The 21,021-nt window shown below is 46.2% G+C and overlaps 1 protein-coding gene across 2 annotated transcripts; it reads right to left on the minus strand.

The window, feature by feature from the left end:
- Positions 1-173: 173 nt before the first annotated feature.
- On the minus strand, positions 174-20,207 carry TNFRSF25 (TNF receptor superfamily member 25). 2 transcript variants are annotated; one of them, XM_081017201.1, is made up of 9 exons: positions 19,695-20,207; positions 9,387-9,539; positions 7,586-7,660; positions 7,216-7,374; positions 6,214-6,295; positions 4,084-4,143; positions 3,796-3,839; positions 2,204-2,347; positions 174-903 (listed from the first exon to the last, which is right to left on the minus strand). In XM_081017201.1, the coding sequence occupies exons 3-9, from the start codon at positions 7,653-7,655 to the stop codon at positions 530-532; spliced, it is 933 nt and encodes a 310-aa protein (XP_080873327.1). In that variant the 5' UTR covers positions 7,656-7,660; positions 9,387-9,539; positions 19,695-20,207; the 3' UTR covers positions 174-529. The 2 variants fall into 2 exon arrangements, with proteins under 2 accessions (XP_080873327.1, XP_080873326.1); XM_081017200.1 differs by having other exon boundaries at positions 9,387-9,567.
- Positions 20,208-21,021: the final 814 nt, after the last annotated feature.

Below are 21,021 nucleotides of genomic sequence, written 5' to 3' on the forward strand. Positions count from 1 at the left end.
GGTGGTTTGACTGAGAGGAAACTTGCAGAAGGGCTGAGAGGTGAGTGGCGGGTGGGCAAGGGGCTGTGGGAGAGAAGTATTCTGGTTGTCTCATCCTTCCTGTGGGCAGCCAAGCTCTGAGGCATAAGTCTTGGCCATAATTTGTAGCAAGGTGTCCTGCTGAATCACTAATAGTACCTTAGAGCATTTTAGTCTGTGCAAAGCATTTCACATACATAATCTCAGCAAACTTTACATCTACCGGCATGTAAGGTGAATGAAGTATTATCTCCCTATCTCAGAGGCCACCTGGGATATCCATTGGAACTGCATCATCCTTGGGTTGCAGCTCAGTGTCTTAGGCACTACACATGTTCCAGAATACCTGGAGTAGGATTTCAATGTCACTGCAAAGTTCTATACCTACAGTGCTCCTTCCATGAGGTTGGAGCTCTCTGTTTCCTTTGCCCCAGCGCAAGTCTGTCTGAGATGGGGTGGGGAACGGCATAGCTCAGATCTTTGCCCCCACCTCATCTCAGGGGCTCCCCTGCTAGCTGTTGGCGTGCAGCTGCTGTCTCAGTTCCTGGGCGCAGCCGCCCAGCTGCATGCTCTCCAGGACGGTGAAGATGGCATCTGTCGAGGGCCCCTGCTGCTGCTGGCACCAGCACTTGAGCATCTCATACTGCTGCTCGCGGAATTGCGAGTGCTCCAGCTCCACCAGCTCAATCTCCCTGTCGCGCAGGCCCAGACCCCGCACAAACTCTTTCCAGCGCCGGACTGGCACAGCGTCAATCACGGCGTACATGTTTCTGCCTTGCAGCAAACCACAGATCGGGGGTGCTCCGTTCACCAGTTTCTCTTTCTCGGTGAGGGATGCGGCGGGAGGCTCTGAATGGAGAAATAGGGGGGGCATCGGCACCGTGCCTGCAAAAACAAAGACTTGGCTTTACCAACCGCAAGGCTCTGGGGGCATCTTCCAGCTGCAGCAGGAGATCTCAAGGGGCATAGACACTGGTCTCCGAGAGCAATGGGCACGTCGAAATTCTTGGAGAGCTTCTGCATGAGCTGGACATGATATTTGCTACACCTTTAGTGGTTAGGTTGCTAGGAAAAGGGCCCATCCACACTGAACATTAAAAGCATTTGAGATTGTCATGGCATCCCTCAAAAGAATTATGGGAAGTGTAATAGGAGCTAGAACTTTATATGCACAGAGGTGGAAAGAGGAAGGATTACCAAGGAAGGAAGAATGGCTTATGAAAATGATGGACTGGGCTGAAATGGCAAAATTAACTGCCAGATTAAGAGGCCATAATGATGAAGTGTCCAAGGAGGATGGGAGGATGGCAGCGTTTGAAATATAAGCGGTGGATTGATGATACTGGAGTTTAGCTAGTAAAAACGCATGTGTTGTAAAACAGCTAATAAAATGGAGTAGAAAAAATGAACAACAGGAAAGGGGTAGGAAGTCAAGAAACTTTATACATTTTTTAAAAAAAAATAATAATCATAATGTTCTGGAATATTTTTGGAGATTTAATATACCATACTTTTCTGTGTATAAGACTAGGTTTTTTTACTTAAAAATAATGTTTAAAGGGGGGGTAGTCTTATACATGGGGGCAATCTCCCCCCATTTTCTTAATTTTTAGCCCCCCAAAATAGGAGGTGTGTTATACACAGAAAAATACAGTAAATGACTGGAGAGGGGGGGGGAAGAATCCTGGGAACTGTAGTTCCTCTCTGCATTGAACTCTTTTCATTAACTCCCTTGCCAGCTTAGGCGAGCTGTTATTATTTCAGCCTCAGTTCTTTATCTGCAAAACGGGTATAATTGCAACAGCTGGACTTATACGGATTGATCTATATATTGTAATCGGTCTGAAGCACTTTACATGTGTGGTGGATGTGACCACCCCGTGGGAGGACTTTCCTACTCAGAGCCAGCCCAAGACATTTTTCTGCCTGAGGCAGAGGATAGGATCCCATCCTGCCCTGTTCCATGTGTAGAAGCTGTTCAGGCTGACTGATTGAATCTTACTTCAGCAACAGCCTGGGGCTACTGAACTTCAGTGAACCAGCTGAGAGGGCAAATGGTTGGCTTGTGGGGCACACAGCTCCCATCCCCAACAGAGGTGAATGGACTGGAGGGGGGTCTGCAGCTACAGCCCCTAAACACTCTACCCAAATGGCAGGACCGGTCCTGTTTCCACCTTAGGATTACCATTGCAAAGGTGTTTGGTAGGCTGGCCAGTCTGGACCCATGGAGATGTGGAGTAGCTCTTCTCAGCACGGGGGGCAAATCTCCTTATACAGTACACAATGAAGGCCGCTGCCAGAAGCATCAAGCATCCACAGACACCTATAGCTTAGAAGACATGCAGGAAGAGACCAAAAAGTGAGGAATCAAACACCTAGCCTTGGCCAAGCTCCCCAGACATTGTACTACCGCAGTGCATGGGCACATACAGTTGCAATCAAAATTATTCAAACCCTCCCCCCATTGAAAATCAGGTATATTATCACAAATTTACAAACTTCCAGCTGTCCGCAATGAGCAAATCAAACAGAAACAGTTGAAGGAGCTCAACACAATGGATGCCTCAAGCGGTTTCCCCAAATGCAACTGAAATTGCAACTTATACTGGCTTCTCCAGTCTCACTGTTATTCAAGCTCAAGGTGGCATACATGATTCTGCCTCACCTTCCGCCCCCCCCTCACACATACAACAACCCTGCGAGGTTGGTTAGACTGAGAGACAGTGACTGACCCAAAGTCACCCAGTGAGCTTCATGGCTGAGTGGGGATTTGAACCCTAGACTCTCCCAGGTCTTAGCTGAACACCCTAACCTCTGTACTGTACTGGCTCAACCTGAACAAAAGTGGCATGGAGGTCCCATTTAACCATTTCAAAAAGTGAAAATCTGGACGCAACAGCTGTTGAGAGAAGAAGAAGAAGAAGAAGAAGAAGAAGAAGAAGAAGAAGAAGAAGAAGAAAAAGAAAAAGAAGAAGTTGTTTTTGAGCTATTTTTAAGGGAATTTGCCAAAATCTACACTTCTGACATGGGTTGCCATACGTCCAGATTTTCCTGGACATTTAAGCGATTTCCCCCCAGACACTGTTTCCGACGGCCAAATCCTGGCAATGTATGGCTGAACCCAGATGGATGGCAACCCTAATGTAACACACATTTAACTTCTCCTTCACAAATTTGTCCAACCCAGTTGTAAAGCTTCACCTGAAGATGCCATTGAGGACTGAACCTGGGGCAAGTAATGTGACTCTTACTTTACTATCTTAGAGCCTACGGTTGCCATACGTCCAGATTTTCCCAGACATTAATTGGGATCTCAGTGGCAGAAGTGATATCTGGGGGGAATGTCCGAAAAGCGGCAGTTTGTTCTGGATTTTCGGCAACATAACCAAAAAATTGCATTTTGGAGGGGATTTTTTTTTAAAGTCAACAATTTGTTTGCGTCCATATTTTCACTTCTTGAAATATGACAGCCCTATCATAGGCTATGTTTCAGTCGCACAAGAAACAGGTTTCCATGCACATAAACACCCCTTTCTCCATCATCCAGGCAAGCAGAAGGTGCAATCACAGGCCATAGGCGCATTGCAGTCAAGCCAAAGTACTCCAGGAAGGTGCGAAGTTCAGACTACTGTGAGGCATGACCAGGGGAAACTCCCAAGGGCCAGGCAGAGTGCTGCATTTGGCCCCTGACCCTGAGGTTACCCACACCCCTCCAATAAACACTAAACTGAGCTCATAACACCAGGAGTGACATATCCTGGGATTGCCATGACCTACCAAATTTACAGTCCTTGCCGCAGATTTCAGTTCTGGGACTCTTGCTGGAAGACAAAAAGAGTTAATTCCTTTAGGTAAATATAGGCCACAAAGGCAGCCCATTCTCCCAGACAATTCTCCCAGGCCGCACTGCAGGGCTGTTGTGTTACAGTTGGAAAGGGAAGGGGTGGGAAGAGGCTTCTTTTGACCACCCCTGCTTTCATCACAGCGACCTGTTTATTGGGTGATGACAAAGTGATTCAGGGAGAGATCACTTTGTGAGGGGCAGGTGATCGCGTGGGGACTTGCCTGCTTGGGGTGGTGGGTACTGGAAGTCGTGAGGCATCAGAGTTAGACCGCATTCTTGCTCTGGGGGGCGAAAGATAAAATAAGTTTCTAGGTAGTCTGTTGAAATCTAAAGGCAGTCCTTACAGAAATGCTTCCTGAGGTCAACTAAGCAAGAGGTGGGATGGAGAGCTTCCGATGTCTGTGTGAGAGATGGTGGGTGTGAGCAGAATAGAGTTCGATTTGGTAGGCAGCGTGCAGGAGCAGGGTGTGTTTTGAGACAAGCAGATCATAGACAGAAAGGGACAGGCTCCACTTGTAGATTACAGACCAGTGGGGCTTAAGCCCCCAAACAGAAGGGTGGCAATGCAGGGGACTGAAAGAAAGGGGTCTGTTGGGGGTGGACAAAAGGTGGAGAATGTCTAGCTTGGGGTAACACATCCCTACGGGATAAGGATGCTAACCAGGTTTCCCCAACATGGCTTTCTCCAATTCCCACCAGCCTGGCCAACATGACAAAAGAGTGGTAAGGGAGGAAGGGCACTGCAATACAAAACCATCTGGAGGGCACCACGTTGAGGAAGGCTGGCCTCAGCATTCAAGGTCACCAAAACTGGGTAGAGCAGAACTCAGCCATGAGCCCACAAAGAGGCCCAAGGCCATGGTGGTGGCCATGGGGACACCAGAGACATTTGGAGAGGGACTTATATGTTAATGGCTTCCGAGCTGATAGGAGGGAGCTGGAGAGGGCTTGGAGCTGAACTAAGAACACAGAGACAGTAAGCATAATAAGAAACTGCAGGAATGGAGAGAATTTGTAGGCTATGCCTGGGTACAAGCATTACAAAGGACAGGGAAATGATGTGTTGAGGGTTGCTTTGTGTTGTATGTCAAAGAGAACATAAGGGCACTTGATAATTTAAGAGAGACTCATCCACAGCATCTCTATGGGTATGTTCTGGGTATAAGCTTTCGTGTGCATGCACACTTCTTCAGATACTTCTGTTTCAGTGTAACTGAAGTGTATCATGAAAGCTTATACCCAGAACAAACTTAGCTGGTCTCCAAGGTGCTGCTGGACAATTTTTTAATTTATTTATTTAGACTGTGTCAGACCAACACGGCTACCTACCTGAATCTCTATGGGGGATATGCTACTAATGGTGATGATGATTTTGATAAAAATTATTGGTTGCTTTTTGCAAAATAAATAAATATATACATAAAAATCAAGGAAATTTACAAAAGATTTTACGTGGAGCTTACTGGCACCCACTGACTAAAATGACGAAGACAGGGATGAGCTTGGAACATTGCAATTCTCATTGAATTCTTACTGTCCACATCACCATTGACATTACATTTGCTGCCCGCCATGTTGGTTTATTTCCCAACCCAGCTGACTGCCAACAATTTAAAGTCCAGGGCTGATTCTCCAAAGGAATATACTTGAAAAAGAGAATGAACCAGTGATCAAACAGTCCTAAATGGGTAGCGTCGACTGGCAGGTGCCAGTGATGAATTTGCATGGCAGACCAGGGCTGCTTCCAGACGGCTGTTTGCAAGTCGGATTCAGTCATGGAACATCAAATTCAGGTTGTGCAGCTGAAATTGACTTGCTGCAACAAACCTGCTTTTAAAAAAACCAACCCAAAAAACCAACCCTGGACTTTTTGCAGTAAGGAAAGTGGTGGGAAATGGAATGGAAAGTGCAGGGTCACAATCCATTGGTGCAAGGCAAACAAATCAGAGTGAATCAGAGTCAATAAGCAGCCCATTTTGTATATGGGAAAACATATCAGGATGAAAGCTCAATAAAAAGTTGTCTGGAAGAGTCCAGAATGGGTCTGTTCTGTGCTCAAATATTTAACTTTCAGAGATCCTCAGGGGAAGGTGCTGAACACGGCTAGCAAATCCCACACTCACAAATTTTTAGCAAGGGAACCAGGAAACTGAGGCTGATAAGCAAGGAACAATAGAGTATCCCCTGCCCTATTTTGGTGTGGTTCTTTAAATAAAATATGGCTGAGAATGTGGCAGCCCTCTTGGGAGACCTTTAGCCAAAGGGAAAACCAGGCCTCACTTCTAGTATCCTCCCCTCCCTCAGAATTCCCCATGGAGGAAGGATGTCAAGAACAACCAAGGGCATCTCACGTTGGGCATGGCTGGCAGCTTTCTCCAGATAGGCAGAAGCCAGGCAGGCAGTCTCCACACTCCGTGTTCGCCTTTCGGGAGCCTGCAAGGAAAGAGAAGCCCCATGGTAATCGGTTTCGGGACCAGTTTAGGATTTCAATACAGCCAGCCATTTGACTGCAGCTCTACTAGTCTCCTCTCTCTAGGAGGGTTGGACAAGGCCATGAGTTTTGGATTCATTTGGTTTCCCGTTTCTCCAATCTTATGTTGAGTTCGTCACATTTCTGCATCGGCTTGCCATTCTTTATTTATTTATTTATTTATTTTTAATTCTTCAGCATTTAACACACATTTCTCCTAAATTTCTCGACAAAGCCCTGACAAAATCCTGCATAGAATCATAGAATTGTATACAAATTACTTAAAAAGACAACAAAAAGAATTGGACTCCTTGGCAGGTTTTGAATAAACATACACAAATTTATTGACTGTTAACATAATAGGCTGATAATATAAGGATTTACCGGTATACAATTTTACAATATGCAGAGAATAATATGTGTTGAGAAATCAGAGAGGAGCTGAGGGAAGTCTCGGGGGGAGGGGAGAGGTTCAATGGGGAGGTGGGGGGAAGGGGGAAAATAATGAATATGATATGTTTTGATATTTTGTTATGTTGAAATTGCTATTTTTTTAAAAAAAAAAAAGAATAATAAAACTGTAGAGTTGGAAGGGACCCTAAGGGCCATTTAATCCAAACTCCTGCAACGCAGGCATCACGTAGCTGTACTCTTAGTTGGCAATTGTGACAACTTGCCTACACACACACAGTGAGTTTTAATTTCATTCACTTCTATTTCTTTTTGGTAACTTGGTTGATGCTATAAAAATTATCAAGAAGGGGGGTGGGGGGGCCAGAAAAGAAAAACTTAATTTATCTCTTGTTCAATTATGTACCTAATTTATCTCTTGTTTGGGAAACAGTGATCCAAAGGCAGATATTGAGCGCTTTGGGATACTCACAGTTCTGCTGTGTTTGCCGATTCATAGACAAGCAGTCTGTGCATTTCTGGCAATCCAGGTGCCCAGGATACTTGGACTCCTCAAAGTAGCCCGACTTACAGCCGCACACTGTGTTCTGGAAGTCTCTGCAGGGTGTCACGACGACTTGGTCGCTTGCATCTGGATTAATCAGTTTGCTTTTACTGTACATTAAATCAAACATCTTTGGGAGGTTTTGTCCAGGAAGGAAGCATGAGTAGAGGAGGCTGGACTCAGCACCCTTTCCCTCTCCTCTCTGTTTCTTCCATGCAAGGGGGGGGGGGAAGCTTCCATCCCAGCCTTGCCCCAGCTCTGCCCAACTCTCCCAAACTACCCCGCTCTGGATTCTTACCTTCACAAAATGCACACCCAAAACAGCATCTGTCTGCAGGTTTTTCGCATTCTTGTGATATCCAGTACATATTCCCTGCAAAACAAGCACGCCCCTTTGTACATTTTCTATTTAAAAAAACCACAACCATGTTCCAGAAAGGGCCAGGTTGAATACCTTAAGAGAATCATCCATCGCGTGAGAAATAAATTACTTTTGGAGCCGAAGGTCACAGAGAGCCGAAGGGGCTTCAAACCTTCGAGCCTTTCCTGGAAAGCCCAGCTTTCTTTGTTGAAAACATGCAAGGAAAGATTGCAGAGTTTGGGACTCTTTAGATTAGAGGAAAGTCGAGGAAGAAGTTTATAAAATTATACACGGCATTGAGAAAGTGAGCAGAAGTTTTTGTCCCTCTCTCATAACACTAGAACTCAGAGATGTCCCATGAAGCTCAATGTTGGAAGATTCGGGACAGATAAAACAAAGTCCTTCAAAGTTAAACTTATCGCAAAGTATTGGAAGACACAAGAGCTCCCCACACTGGAGGAATGGCAGATGAAACTGATGGACTATATGGAACTGGCGGAAATGACTGGTAGAATCCGTGACCAGGGAGAAGAGTCGGTGGAAGAAGATTGGAAGAAATTTAAAGACTACCTACAGAAACATTGCAAAATTAAAGAATGTTAGAGTGATGATGGATTGAAATTAAGTGGTTTCTAGCTGCACAGGCTTTAAAGTTATATATAGATTAAGATTAAGGATTAGGAATAAAAAGGTTAAAAGAATGGAAAATTGGCTATTAATAGATAAAAATTTAATGTTATATTATATTAAGATTAAGGATTGGGATTAAAAAAGAGGGAAAGGAATTGCTGGACAAATAAACTGAATTGGAATACAAAAGAGGGAGGTATGAGGAGGTCCAGAAAATAAGTAAATTCAAAGGTAGTGATGAAAAGATGGAATTGTTTTTAACTGTTTTTTCTTTTTTTTCTTTTTGTATTTTGTATTGTGTATTTTTCTTTTTACTTTTAAATTCCTTTTTATTGATGTGTCTCTTTCTATCTGAAACTTTAATAAATATCATTTAAAAAAACAAAAACAAAGTTAAACTGTGGAACTCTCTCCCACTGGAGGCCGTGATGGACACCAACTTGAGTGGGTTTAAAAGAGGATTGGACAAAACTCATGGAGGAGAAGGCAACTGATGGATGGCTGCTAGCCGCAATGATAGCTACATTCTGCCTCCACAGATGAAGGCAGCAATGCTTGTGGAAGCCACCAGAGGGACGAGGGCTCTTGTGCATGGGTCCTGCTTGCCAGTTTCCCACAATGGGCATCTGGGTGGCCACTGTGAGAACAGGATGCTGGACCAGATGGGCCATTGGCCTGATCCAGCGGTCTCTAGCCTCTGTAGTAAGAAAGCCTCAGAAATACTTACAAATGCTCTTTTCATGACATATGCTTGCAAGCCATCATTCAGCACTGTGCATGTGTTGAACACAGAATTGTAGAGTTGGAAGGGACCACGAGGGCCATCTAGTCCAACCCCCTGCAAGGCAGGGATCTTTGGCCCAACATGGGACTCGAACTCGTGACTTTGAGATTACCAACTGAGCTACGACATATACTTATTTTGTTAACGATTGCAAAAAATACACACATGCAAGATAGTTAGGGACAGGGGCCCCTTCTGGCCCTGTAGTTTTTTTACCAGCTCTCACCTGCCCCACATTTTCAAGGCCCACAAGATTCAGGAGGAACCCCAGCCGAACTGAAAGTGCTCCATCCCTGCAGAGGGACTGCAGCCCCCCTCACTTACCATATGGGCACCTTCGTGGCGGTGTGGACTCCCGCCCGCTGCGAATCAGCACCTCTTGTTCCGAACTCCACAGGCTCCTTGGGGTCCCTTGTTTCCGAAGCGTCCTTATGAGCTCGCCCCGAGTTGTGTTACCCAGATTTCTGGAGCTGCAGGCTGAGGTCAAGAGAGTCATCAGAAAGGCCTGAAAGAGGAAAGATGGAGAGAAAGAGCCTGTGCAGCAGCTCTGGAGGCTTGACTGCTATGGAAGAGATGCCTGGGGAATCCCTTGAAGAGGGACTATCAAACAGATTTTCTCCTGTCTGCCCATTCAGCTGCATCACAGAACAGAATCTTGCTACAATTACTTAGTTCTCTACAATGGACTTTGCTGCTGCTGCTGCTGATGTTGTTATTCTTTAATATCCACATATTAAAAATCTACATACAGAGGTACCTTGGTTCTCAAACTTAATCCGTTACGGAAGACTGTTCCAAAACCAAAGCGTTCCAAAACCAAGGCACACTTTCCATAGAAAGTAATGCAAAATGCATTAATCCGTTCTAGACTTTTAAAAACAACCCCTAAAACAGCAATTTAACGTGAATTTTACTATCTAACGAGAGCACTGATGCATAAAATGAAAGCAATAAACAATGTACTGCAGTCACTCAATCAATCCATCAATCAATCAGTAGCCGAACTGGGTTCTACACAGTCACAAAAACAAAACAAAAAAGCTGCAAAAACAAAAACGCAAAATAAATAGCAAAAACAGACAGACCTCAGCGTAAGACTCAAAACGGAACTGTGGCACTCAAAATGGAAGTGTGGCACTCAAATCAGAAGCGTAACACTCAAAATTCAATGGGGCTTAGGTAAGTGGGGTTAGGCCAGGGGTCAGTAACCTTTTTTAGCCGTGGGCCGGTCCACCGTCCCTCAGACCATGTGGTGGGCTGGACTATATTTTGGAAGGAAATAAGCTAATGAAAGATAAGGATATGAAAATATGGGGTTCTTTTGTATGTTTGTTTGTTCTCTTTTGGTTTTTTTTTAAATGCTTTTGTTTTGTTTTCTTTTCTTTTTTTTGTATTGTTGGTACTGCTGTATTTGATTTTGTTTTTGAGGCTTTGTAACCGTTTATTGTTTATATTTCTCTTTTGTTTTTCTTTTGTTTTTTGCAATGTTTAAACTTTAATAAATATTTTATATATTTGGGGAAAAAAATATGAAGGAATTCCTATGCCCCACAAATAACCCAGAGATGCATATTACATAAAAGGACACATTCTACTCATGTAAAAACACGCTGATTCCAGGATCATCCATGGGCTGGATTGAGAAGGTGATTGGGCTGCATCCAGCCCCCTGGCCTTAGGTTGCCTACCCCTGGGTTAGGCTTTCAGCCATGCCCCACTTTGTATTGTGCATGTTAAAGAACAAAGGGAATATTGTAGTTTCTCCCCCCCCCCCAACATGGAATTTACCTGCTAATGTCCTAGGATTTCAAGTTGACAACCCCAAAGCCACGTTGATCGCAAACATTTAAAGCATAAATTAGCTTGAGCGTTACATTCCAGTAGAGGCGCACATGTGACCATATTCTTTATAAAATATCCATTTACGAAATAAAATGCTGCATTACACAAATAACTTTGTGGAGGGAGCCTGTAAACTGTTCAGTGTGTCCACGGGAATTTCTTCAACCCGGGAGACAAAGACCAAAATGTCAACAGCATGCTAAATTGTCCTTTCCCTGATGCCTCAGTGAGGGAAATGAGATCCACCAGAGTTTATACGGACACATGAAATCAAACTAGCGAGGTAGGCTGCAATCCCAACCAACAAATCCCGAATTTTGCAGCAGTGACAGCAGTCACTGAAACCTGCATTATGTGAAGGAACGCTATGCCCACCAGGTGGTGCTGATGTCTGTTTTGCCTGGAACCTAGGGCCAAATCTGCTCTATATAAAGCAGTATCATACCGCATTAAACAGTCATGACTTTCCCCCACAGAATCCTGAGAACTGTCATTTGTTAAAAGTGCTGAGAGTTCCCTGCGAGGAGGGATTGACAGGTGAATTGTAGGGTTGTATTCTGGGAATTGTAGGGTTGAATTCTGGGTAGAACAGGAATGCTGGAGTCACCATAAATAGCTCAGCCAGTAGAGCACGAGACTCTTAATCTCAGGGTTGTGGGTTCGAGCCCCAAGTTGGGCTTTGCAGGGGGTTGGACAAGATGACCTTTGTGGTCTCTTCCAACTCTATGATTCTGTGGTCCAGATGCTCAGCTCCCATTAGCCTCCTTGGCTATAGGCCAGGCTTCCTCAACCTCAGCCCTCCAGATGTTTTTGGCCTACAACTCCCATGATCCCTAGCTAGCAGGACCAGTGGTCAGGGATGCTGGGAATTGTAATCTCAAAACATCTAGAGGGCCAAGGTTGAGGAAGCCTGCTATAGGCTAAGCTGATTGGGGCTAATGAGAGCTGAAGACCAGCACCATGGAGGGCATAAAAACATCAGAAGAGCCTGCTGGATTACGCCAGCGTCCCATCTAGTCCAGCATGCTGTTCTTGCAGCAGGCCAACCATATGCCTGTGGGATGCCTGCAGACAGGACCCAAACACAAGAGCAACCTCCGCTTTTGTGGCTTCTGGAAAATGACATTCAGAAACACAGGTCCAGAAACCAGAAACCAGAAACCAGGTCCACCACTGTTGGGGCAGAACCTTCAGCGATATCTCCCTATATACATAAAAATGTAAGGCTGTCATCACCCAGTCCCCATTGGAGGATTTGTAGTGCCTCATCAGAATCCTTGATTTGTATGACTCCGTGGCGGAGGAGCGGTTTGAGTGTCACAGTAGCCAATCAGGTGCCCTGTTGGGAAACCCACAAGAAGCACCCATTCCCTCCAACATTTCTCCAATGAAATTAGGGACTTCCTATTCTATAATAATGGGATGCAGGTGGCACTGTGGGTTAAACCACAGAGCCTAGGACTTGCTGATCAGAAGGTTGGTGGTTCGAATCCCTGCGACGGGGTGAGCTCCTGTTGCTCGGTCCCTGCTCCATTAGGTCCAGTCGTCAATGACTCTGGGGTTGCGGCGCTCATCTCGTTTTATTGGCCGAGGGATCCAGCGTACAGCTTCCAGGTCATGTGGCCAGCATGACTAAGCCGCTTCTGGCAAACCAGAGCATCACACGGAAATGCCGTTTACCTTCCCGTCGGAGTGGTACCTATTTATCTACTTGCACTTTTGACGTGCTTTCGAACTGCTAGGTTGGCAGGAGCAGGAACCGAGCAACGGGAGCTCACCCCGTCGCGGGGATTCGAACCGCCAACCTTCTGATCAGCAAGTCCTAGGCTCTGTGGTTTAGCCCACAGCACCACCCGCGTAGGGATGTCCTAAAGAAAAGTGGGATATTCCGGGATCAAATCAGAAACCAGGGTGCCTTCTGTAAATCCGGGAAGTTCCCTGCAAAATAGGGGCACTTGGAGGGTCTGTACACCTAAGCATGAAAGTTTATGTGCACACACACAATTTTCAGCAACTGGTATTTAGAAAGCAGAGCAGAGCTGCTACAGGGGAAATGTACAATGATGAGGAATGATTCTTGGTACAAGAACGGGGGTGTTGCAAGGAAGCCCCCTTATTTTAACCTGCGAGGCCTTTCGAGCATCTGCTCTCGCTCATCTCACAGGCAGAAGAGATCGGAATCGTAGTTCCTCTTGCTGCTGCTGCTCTGGTGGTGGTTTTCTTAAAGGCTGGTAATTTTTCAAAGCTCCTTGGGTTGATCTTAGCTGATATGACAGGGGAAACACCGCGAGTTGCCCACAAAAGCACCCTCCCACTCACTCCCAGCGCGCGGCGCCGATAAGGCCCCGTTCAGCGTCACCCTGGCGGTGTGGGTGTTTGCCAGCATACTCCGATAAAGTTTGCAAAGGAGAAAGGGGAAAAGGCGCACCACACGGCCTTGCGTCTGTGATGAGACAGCTGAGAGCTGCCTGCCCACCAACGTCTTGCCTGTCGCAATCCAAATGACTCCTCACTATAACCTGAAATTTACGTTTGAGGTCAATGACTCGCCCTGTCACCACAACAGCCCCAACAGCCAGCCCAGCTGATAACAGGGCTGAGAGCAACACAGACCCCAAACACGCTTTGGGTGTAACTTATTTAGCTCCATCAGCAGAGCATGAGACTCTTAATCTCAAGGTTGTGGGTTCAAGCCCCACGCTGGGCAAAAGATTCCTGCGTTGCAGGGGGTCAGACTAGACAACCCTTGGGGTCCCTTATAACTCTACCATTCTATAATTCTAATAGGAGAAGGGATAACGGCTCATGGGTACAGTGGTACCTCGGTTTACAAACTTAATCTGTTCCGGAAGCCCGTTCTTCAACCGAAACTGTTCTTAAACCGAGGCGTGCTTTCCCTAATGAGGCCTCCCGCCGCTGGTGCCCTTCCATCGTTCGGATTCCGTTCTTAGACTGAGGTAAAGTTCTCAAACTGGCACACTATTTCCGGTTTCGTGGAGTTCGTAAACCAAATCGTTCTTAAACCGGACTGTTCTTAAACCAAGGTACAGCACTCGTTTTGCGTGTCACTGCAGACAATATTGACCTAGGTGGCCTGACTGACACAGCTTCTGGCATTCCTAATACAGTCCAGGAATAAGAAATAAATTGGCACTCTGCACATGCTTACTGAATAATCACAGCTAGTTCTTGCTAATTTATTGCTAAAACTTGTGGAATATCCAGTGCTGGGAGACTCCGGACAGATAGCAGAAAGACCTTCACACAGCACAAAATTGAACAATGGAACTCCCTGCCACAGGACGCAGGAATGGCCACCACCTTCATACCCTACAACATTTCTCCTATGAAAATAGGGACATCCTATTCCATAATAGTAATAATAATAATAATAATAATAATAATAATAATAATAATAATTTTATTTATACCCCTCCCATCTGACTGGCTTACCCCAGCCACTCTTGTCATCTTTCAACATACGTAAAAGCATAACAAAACATTAAACTTTTTTTAAAAAAAAAACCTTCCCTATACGGGGCACCCTTCAGATGTTTTCTAAACATTTCTCCAATGAAAATAGGGACTTCCTAGTCTATAATAATAAAAAAGTTATTACAGTGGTACCTCGGGTTGCAAACACCTCAAGTTACAAACACTTCGGGTTACAGATTCCACTAACCAGGAAGTACCTCAGGTTAAAAACATTACCTCAGGATGAGAACAGAAATTGTGCGGCAGCGGGACAGATTCCAACATATATAAAAATATAACAAACATTTTAAAAAACACCTTCCCTATACATATGTCTTCTAAAGGTTGTAGAGTTACTTATCTCCCTGAATCGGGGGTCGCATAACTCCATACCCTCTAATATTTCTCCAATGAAAATGGGAACATTCCCATTTTCTCCCAAGGAGAAGCGGGACATTCCAGGATCAAATCAGAAACCGGGACGGCATCTGTAAATCCGGGACTGTCCCTGGAAAATAGGGGCACTTGGAGGGTCTGCATCTTGGATGGCTTTAAAAGAGAATTAGAGAAATTCCTGGAAGACCAGTCTCTCAGTGGCTACTAGCCATGATAGCTCTCCTCTGCCTCCACGATCAGAGGCAGCAAATGCTTCTGAATACCTGTTGCCAGAAACCGCAGGAGGGGAGAGTGCTGCTGTTGTGCTCTGGGTCTGCTGCCAGGCCTGTGGGGAACCCACAAGCTGGATTCAAGCACCAGAGAACTTTCCCCTCCTGCCGTTTCCAGAAACTGGTGCTCAGATGCATTGCTTCCTCCTGCTGCAGAGGCAGAGCTTCGCCATCATGCCTACTAGCCAAGTGCTCCGTCAGTAGGAATCCAGCTGTCTCAAGAGGGCACCAGAGTTGGGGGCGGCTGCCCTAGGGACCCAGTATTGAAGCCCGGAAGCAATATCTCAGCAGGCAGGATGTGCTGCGCCTTCGATGGCACTGCAACCACAAGCCAGGACTGATAAGAAAAAGCCAGGAGGGCTGCTGAGGCAGCTCTTTACCAGAATAATCGTGCCCTTTCCCCGAAGGATCTCTTGGTATCCTTTACCTTCCTGGAAACAGTGTATTTGGCCCCAAAGCGTCAAGGTTCGGGGTCTGACTTGCCTGGGAAAGGAATTAAATCCCAGTGGAGAAGAAAAGAATCATCATGTTGGAGGTCCTTGGGATTCATTTAGTCCAACCCGCTCCCACCCCGGGTGCAAGTCAGGGTCTGCAGTGGAGGAGGTGATGGCAGATTAAATCCCCGCAGTAAAGCACTGCCTCCTGCCTCCTGGGCCAAATTAAGACCTTTAGAAGGCCTAAGATAGCACTTAAAAGATTTTGGTGCCACCATATACTGGTATATCTAATTCAAAATATAAACAATAGAAAACCGTAAAATAAAATTTTAGTTTCTGAAATGAAACGAAACCTACAAGTCAGTTGGAAAATAATGATTATTTTTGGTAAACTTCCACTTCATTAATATTTTTCTCCCACTTTTTCTAATTGCAGAGTCTTTGATCAGACCCCCGAAACTAATCGCACATAACACATCTGCTTCTATACTTAGCAGGGACAAGGCATGCAGTCCGCCTTGTTGCCTAGTTATCCTGTTGGGATTTGTAATAGACTTCGACTGAGAAAATGAACACGCAGCTGAGCAATTTGGGACCGTTAATGTTAAAACCTAGCAATGGAAAATTTATGTGTCGCCCAACCCTTCCCTTGATGCCTTAAGCATGTGCTTATTTTGCTTAATGGTTAATCCAGCCCTGAGTCCAACCCCCACCGCGGGTGCAAGTCAGGGTCTGCAATGCAGGAGGCAATGGAAGCTTAAATACCTGCAGCAAAGGACCCCACCACCAGCAGCAAAGGCAGCCCCTTCTTGTGTTGAACAGCTTGTACCATGAAGACGTTTCTCCTAACATTTTGTCAAAATCTTGTTTCTGTGTGGTTTCCACCTGTTGGGCTCTGGAGCAACAGAAAGCCAATATCTGAGCAGATATTGGAACCTCTTCTCCAGGCTAAGCGTCTCCAAGCCTTCTGACCACCCCACACAGGATTCCAAATCCCACAGACGAGGCAAGAGCTCCTGTGTTCTCCAGCGAGGAACCGACTTTAGCAACAAAGGCCTGCTGCTGCAGAGGTCCAGCCCCCAAAGTGGTGGGGCACTGCAGGAACAGTGATGGGGACTTGAGGGTCTTGGAAGAGAGGGGTTTCTCCCGCTCTCCCTGTTGCACGATGGTAGGAACAACTCAGCCAGGCTTATTACTTCTCATGATCTGGATGCAATGATTCTGTCACACAGCCAAAGACCACATTTGCTTTTTTAGCCGTGGCAGCACGTTGCTGGTTCACGCGAGATCCTTTTTCACATGTACTAATGTGCAGTCCAGTCTTTGCCTTGATCTTTACATATTCCACCATCTACTAGAGATGGAGAGAAAATTCAATTCCACTTGGCTTTAAAGCCAAATATATCGGGCTTGCCTTTGCTGGGGGGTGAAAACAAACATCAACCGATGGAACACAGCTCTCCTTTTTTTGAAATCCGCACTGATCTGAATTTTGCAATGTGGCTCTCCAGCCAGTGTTTATGAAAATGCATATATTAGAGGAAAGGGTGTGTAGAAATGAAGGAATTAGTGAAATTAGCAGACAAAATGCATTCCATTAGGGGGAAAAGCTTGGAAGAAGAAGAAGAAGAAGAAGAAGAAGAAGAAGAAGAAGAAGAAGGTGTTTTGCTGGGAGAAATTAGCACTAAAACGCTGGTGAGTTTTCATGACGATTAAAAGAAACATACCACATATGGCTGCAAAATGCGAAGAACTGAATTTATGATGGGGGAAATGAGAAATTGAGGTACCTGAAATTTACAGACCCTTCCATCCCAACACACACAAACGCAACAGATGAGATGCTGATATTATATAGAAATATCAGGTCCATCAGCCTTCCTCTTCCTCCTCTTCCTCCTTCCCCACCCCCTTCCTCTCTCTTAAGTTTGCCATCCTCAAAAACCCCATGACCTCAGAAGAGGCCTTGTGGTGGTTGCACCAGCCCGGTTCTTGTAAAGCCCTCCTACACAAAGCGGGACAGATTGCACATCACCGTGGGCGAGAGCAGAGCTGAAATGAATAACCCCCCCACCCCACCCTGGGACCTGCTCCTCCAACTTCTCCTCTGAGAATTGTGATGATGTCAAACATTCCCCACTTGCATTGTGCCAACATCAGCAAATCCACACCTGCCAATCAAACATTTCAGAACCTATCTGTCTAAAAAGCCAGGGCCCAAAAGCCCCGTCACAATTTCTTGTGACGAGTAGAGGGGAGCCAGTCTTTATTAGTGTCCTCCTGGAGGCAATGGAGAAAAAGTTTTTGCTTTTTTAATGCAGGAGTTTGATTCTCTTGCTGCTGGTTAATGTATTGGTGGTGGGTGCTGCTCTCTGCAATATTGATGCCACTGCTGTTTTCAGCAAAATAATAACCAGGGGTTGTTTTTGCTTTTTACCTGTAAGCTGCTCCAAGCAACTCTTCTAGACTTAGCAGTTATCATTACTCTGAGTAGGACTAGTTCTATATACAATCCATTGTGTTTTTGCTTGTCAAATTTCAGTTCCAAAACTCAGACCGTGAATTTGGAGATGAGCATCTCAGTATATATATAAAAAAGCCACATAGCACAACTGGAAACTTCCTCTAAGTTTTGCGTCCTCTGCTCCTCAACCTCAGAAAAAGTTGCTTCGCCTTGAAGGTGGAACAATCTTTACATTAGACACACACACACACACACCACAAACCATTACAAGCTTTCCCTCTTATTCTCACCTTTAAATAACAGATCTTCAAATATTTTTTGGACCACTTGACAATTGTAGGGGATCCTGGCAGATCATTTAATAAACCTTCCCCTCCAGAGTGCTGACATCACCACCTAAACTAATGCTACAATATGAAAATCATGGGGCATGTCACTAGCAAGAGAGCCGTTGCTTTGCTGGGGGAAAAGGATTAAATGGCAGCCCCCACCCCCTTCCACATGCACAAACTGACCTGGCTTGCAGCTGAAACCAGTCTCAGCGCCAGAGATGAGTCAATGTCTTCTACTGCCCCTGGAGCTAGCTTTGGGGGTTCAGGAAAAGTTCCCTGTCCCACATTGCCCCAGTGGTGGCTGGTGCCCATTGGGGCTGGTAGGAAGAAAAGTGGGGAGCCCAACAGTAGGGGGCACTAGACCCCATGATAAACAGAGCCAACTCATTCTGGTTTTGTCCCTATCCTCCTTCCTGCTGAGTTGTAGGGGGGGGGCAGGGGGAAACAACCCTGAGGCTGAGGAAGCTGGCAGTCAGGGCCACAGTGTGGACTGGTTGCAAGAAGGCAGGTAGATGCGAGTTGACTGAGGTTGGTTGGGCAGTGACCCACTTACCCCAGCAAATGAGAATCTATACCTTCATCCTCCAACACCTCCAGGCTACTCTCCATTATGTCCTGCCTGAGGCAGCTGCCTCATTCTGCCTAACAATAGAGCCGTCCCAGAACTTAAGAAAAGGATCAGGCCAATAGCTCACCTGGTCCAGCTTCCTGTTCTCACAGTGGCCAACCAGATGCCTATTTGGGAAGGCTGAAAGCACGACCTGAGCCCAAGAACATTCTCCCTTCCTGCAGTTTCCAGCAACTGGTATTCAGAAGCACGAATTCAGAAGCCATTGTGGCTGGTAGACACAGCCCTCTCTTTCAAAGCCATCCAGGTTGGTGGCCATCACTGCTTCATGAGGCAGCGAGTTCCATAGTTTAACTATGCACTGTGTGAAGGACTCTCCTTTCTGTCCCGAATCTTCCGACATTCTGCTTCAATATCCACAAGTTCTTGTGAAAGAGGGAGAAAAACTTTTCTCTCTGTGTTTTCTCCATGCCAGGCGTAATTCATTCGCTTCCATCAAATCGCCTCTTACCTTTCCTCTAAACTCAAAAGTCCAAAATGCTGCAACCTTTCTATGTAGTGCAGCAGCCCTCTGCTAGCAAGAACCCATTTGATGACCCCACAAACCTATGCTTCTATGACTACTAATGCTACAGCATTAGTCAATGTAGCCCCCGGAACATTTCCATGGCAGCGTTTCTGAACCTAACCCAGCTCCACAATCTCCTTCCATGGGCATGGGACCCCAGAACAGCACTCAGATTCCCAAGTGGCAGCCAGACCCCGTAGGTTTGTAGGACTGCATTAGGATATTGCCAGTTTCCTTGTCGACCCCCTGCAAAACGTGCCCTCCCTGCGTTTGTCTACTTACCACAGCAGCAGCGGGTTGCTGCCACCTCATCGTTCAAGTCCGGGATGAGGAGCCCATTATCTGCAAGGATCCCCAGAGGAACAGCTGTCAGGGGCCACTGGAGACTACCAGGAGGCCGCCGAGGATGCAGCCTGGCAAGAAGGAGGCCCTGGGGAAAACAATGAGGGCAGAGGGTGTCCTCAACATTTCACCCAGCGGACAGGTGGGAAATGAGGGCAGAGCCATCACAAGGCAGCCCTTCAGGCAAAACCACCGTGGGAGGAAGGAAATGTCTGTTTAAGAGCACGGCTGTTCAGAGGAACCGTTCAGAAGCCCGTGGGAAATCCAAGACCAGGGCGAAAGGGGCAGCAAAAAGGGAGCTGGGCAGCGTCAGGACTCGATCCGAGGTCTCCCCCAATGCTGGGGCCCTGTGGATAGGGGCCCTGATTCATCGCCCAATTTAGAGCAGTGCTTCGAGAGCTCTGCGGTGTAGAGCAAAGGGGAAATAAAAGGGAAAGCACTTCTCGTTTCCATTATGAGTTTCTTCTGCGAACTGCAAAGGACGTCGCCACGAATGGGCTTCCTTGAAAGACGCTGCTATGCAAATTAGTGCATTATCGATCTGGCCTGGAAAGAGTGACTCGATGAGCAGCTGAGTCAGCCCTTAGGGTTGCAGGGAACGTGCTGTTTCTGCCACGGCATTTCAAACAGAGCAGAATCAATGTGCATGTGTGTGCAAAGGACTTCATCCACAGCTTTGTCAGGCGCAGAAAAATGGGCACCTGCACCTCCTGCTGCTTCAACCCCCAACCTTTAGAAACACAGGCAACTGGCTGCTTAAGTCTGGCCACCCATGAGACTGCTCTACAATGTTGGAAGCTGCCCAGAGTGGCTGGGGCAACCCAGTAAGATGTGTGGGGTATAAATAGTAACATTATCATTCTGGAATTTTCTTTGGAGAAATGTTGGAGGGTATGCATGTGAGGACAGAGTAGCAACACAACAGCAGGGCCTTTTCTGCAGTGACTCCCTGTTTGTGGAATACGCTCCCCAGGGAGGCCTGCCTGGCACCTTCCTTACGGATCTTTAGGCGCAGGGCAAAAATGTTCTTCTTCAAATAGGCCTTTGTTTGAAGTTATTGTCTTTTTTTTAGTATGTGCTCCATGTTGTAAACTGCCCCATGAAGTTCCAAGCATAGAGTTGGGACCCCCAAAGGCCATCTAGTCCAACCCCCTGCAATGCAGGAATCTCAATTAAAGCATTGATGACAGGTGGCCATCCAACCTCTACTGAAAAACCTTCCCAAGCAGGGAGTCCGTCCCACCGCCAAACAGCTCTTCAATGAAGG

This window comes from Podarcis pityusensis (genome assembly GCF_964106645.2).
Source record: "Podarcis pityusensis genome assembly, chromosome: 8".
In the NCBI taxonomy this organism is placed as follows: domain Eukaryota; kingdom Metazoa; phylum Chordata; class Lepidosauria; order Squamata; family Lacertidae; genus Podarcis; species Podarcis pityusensis.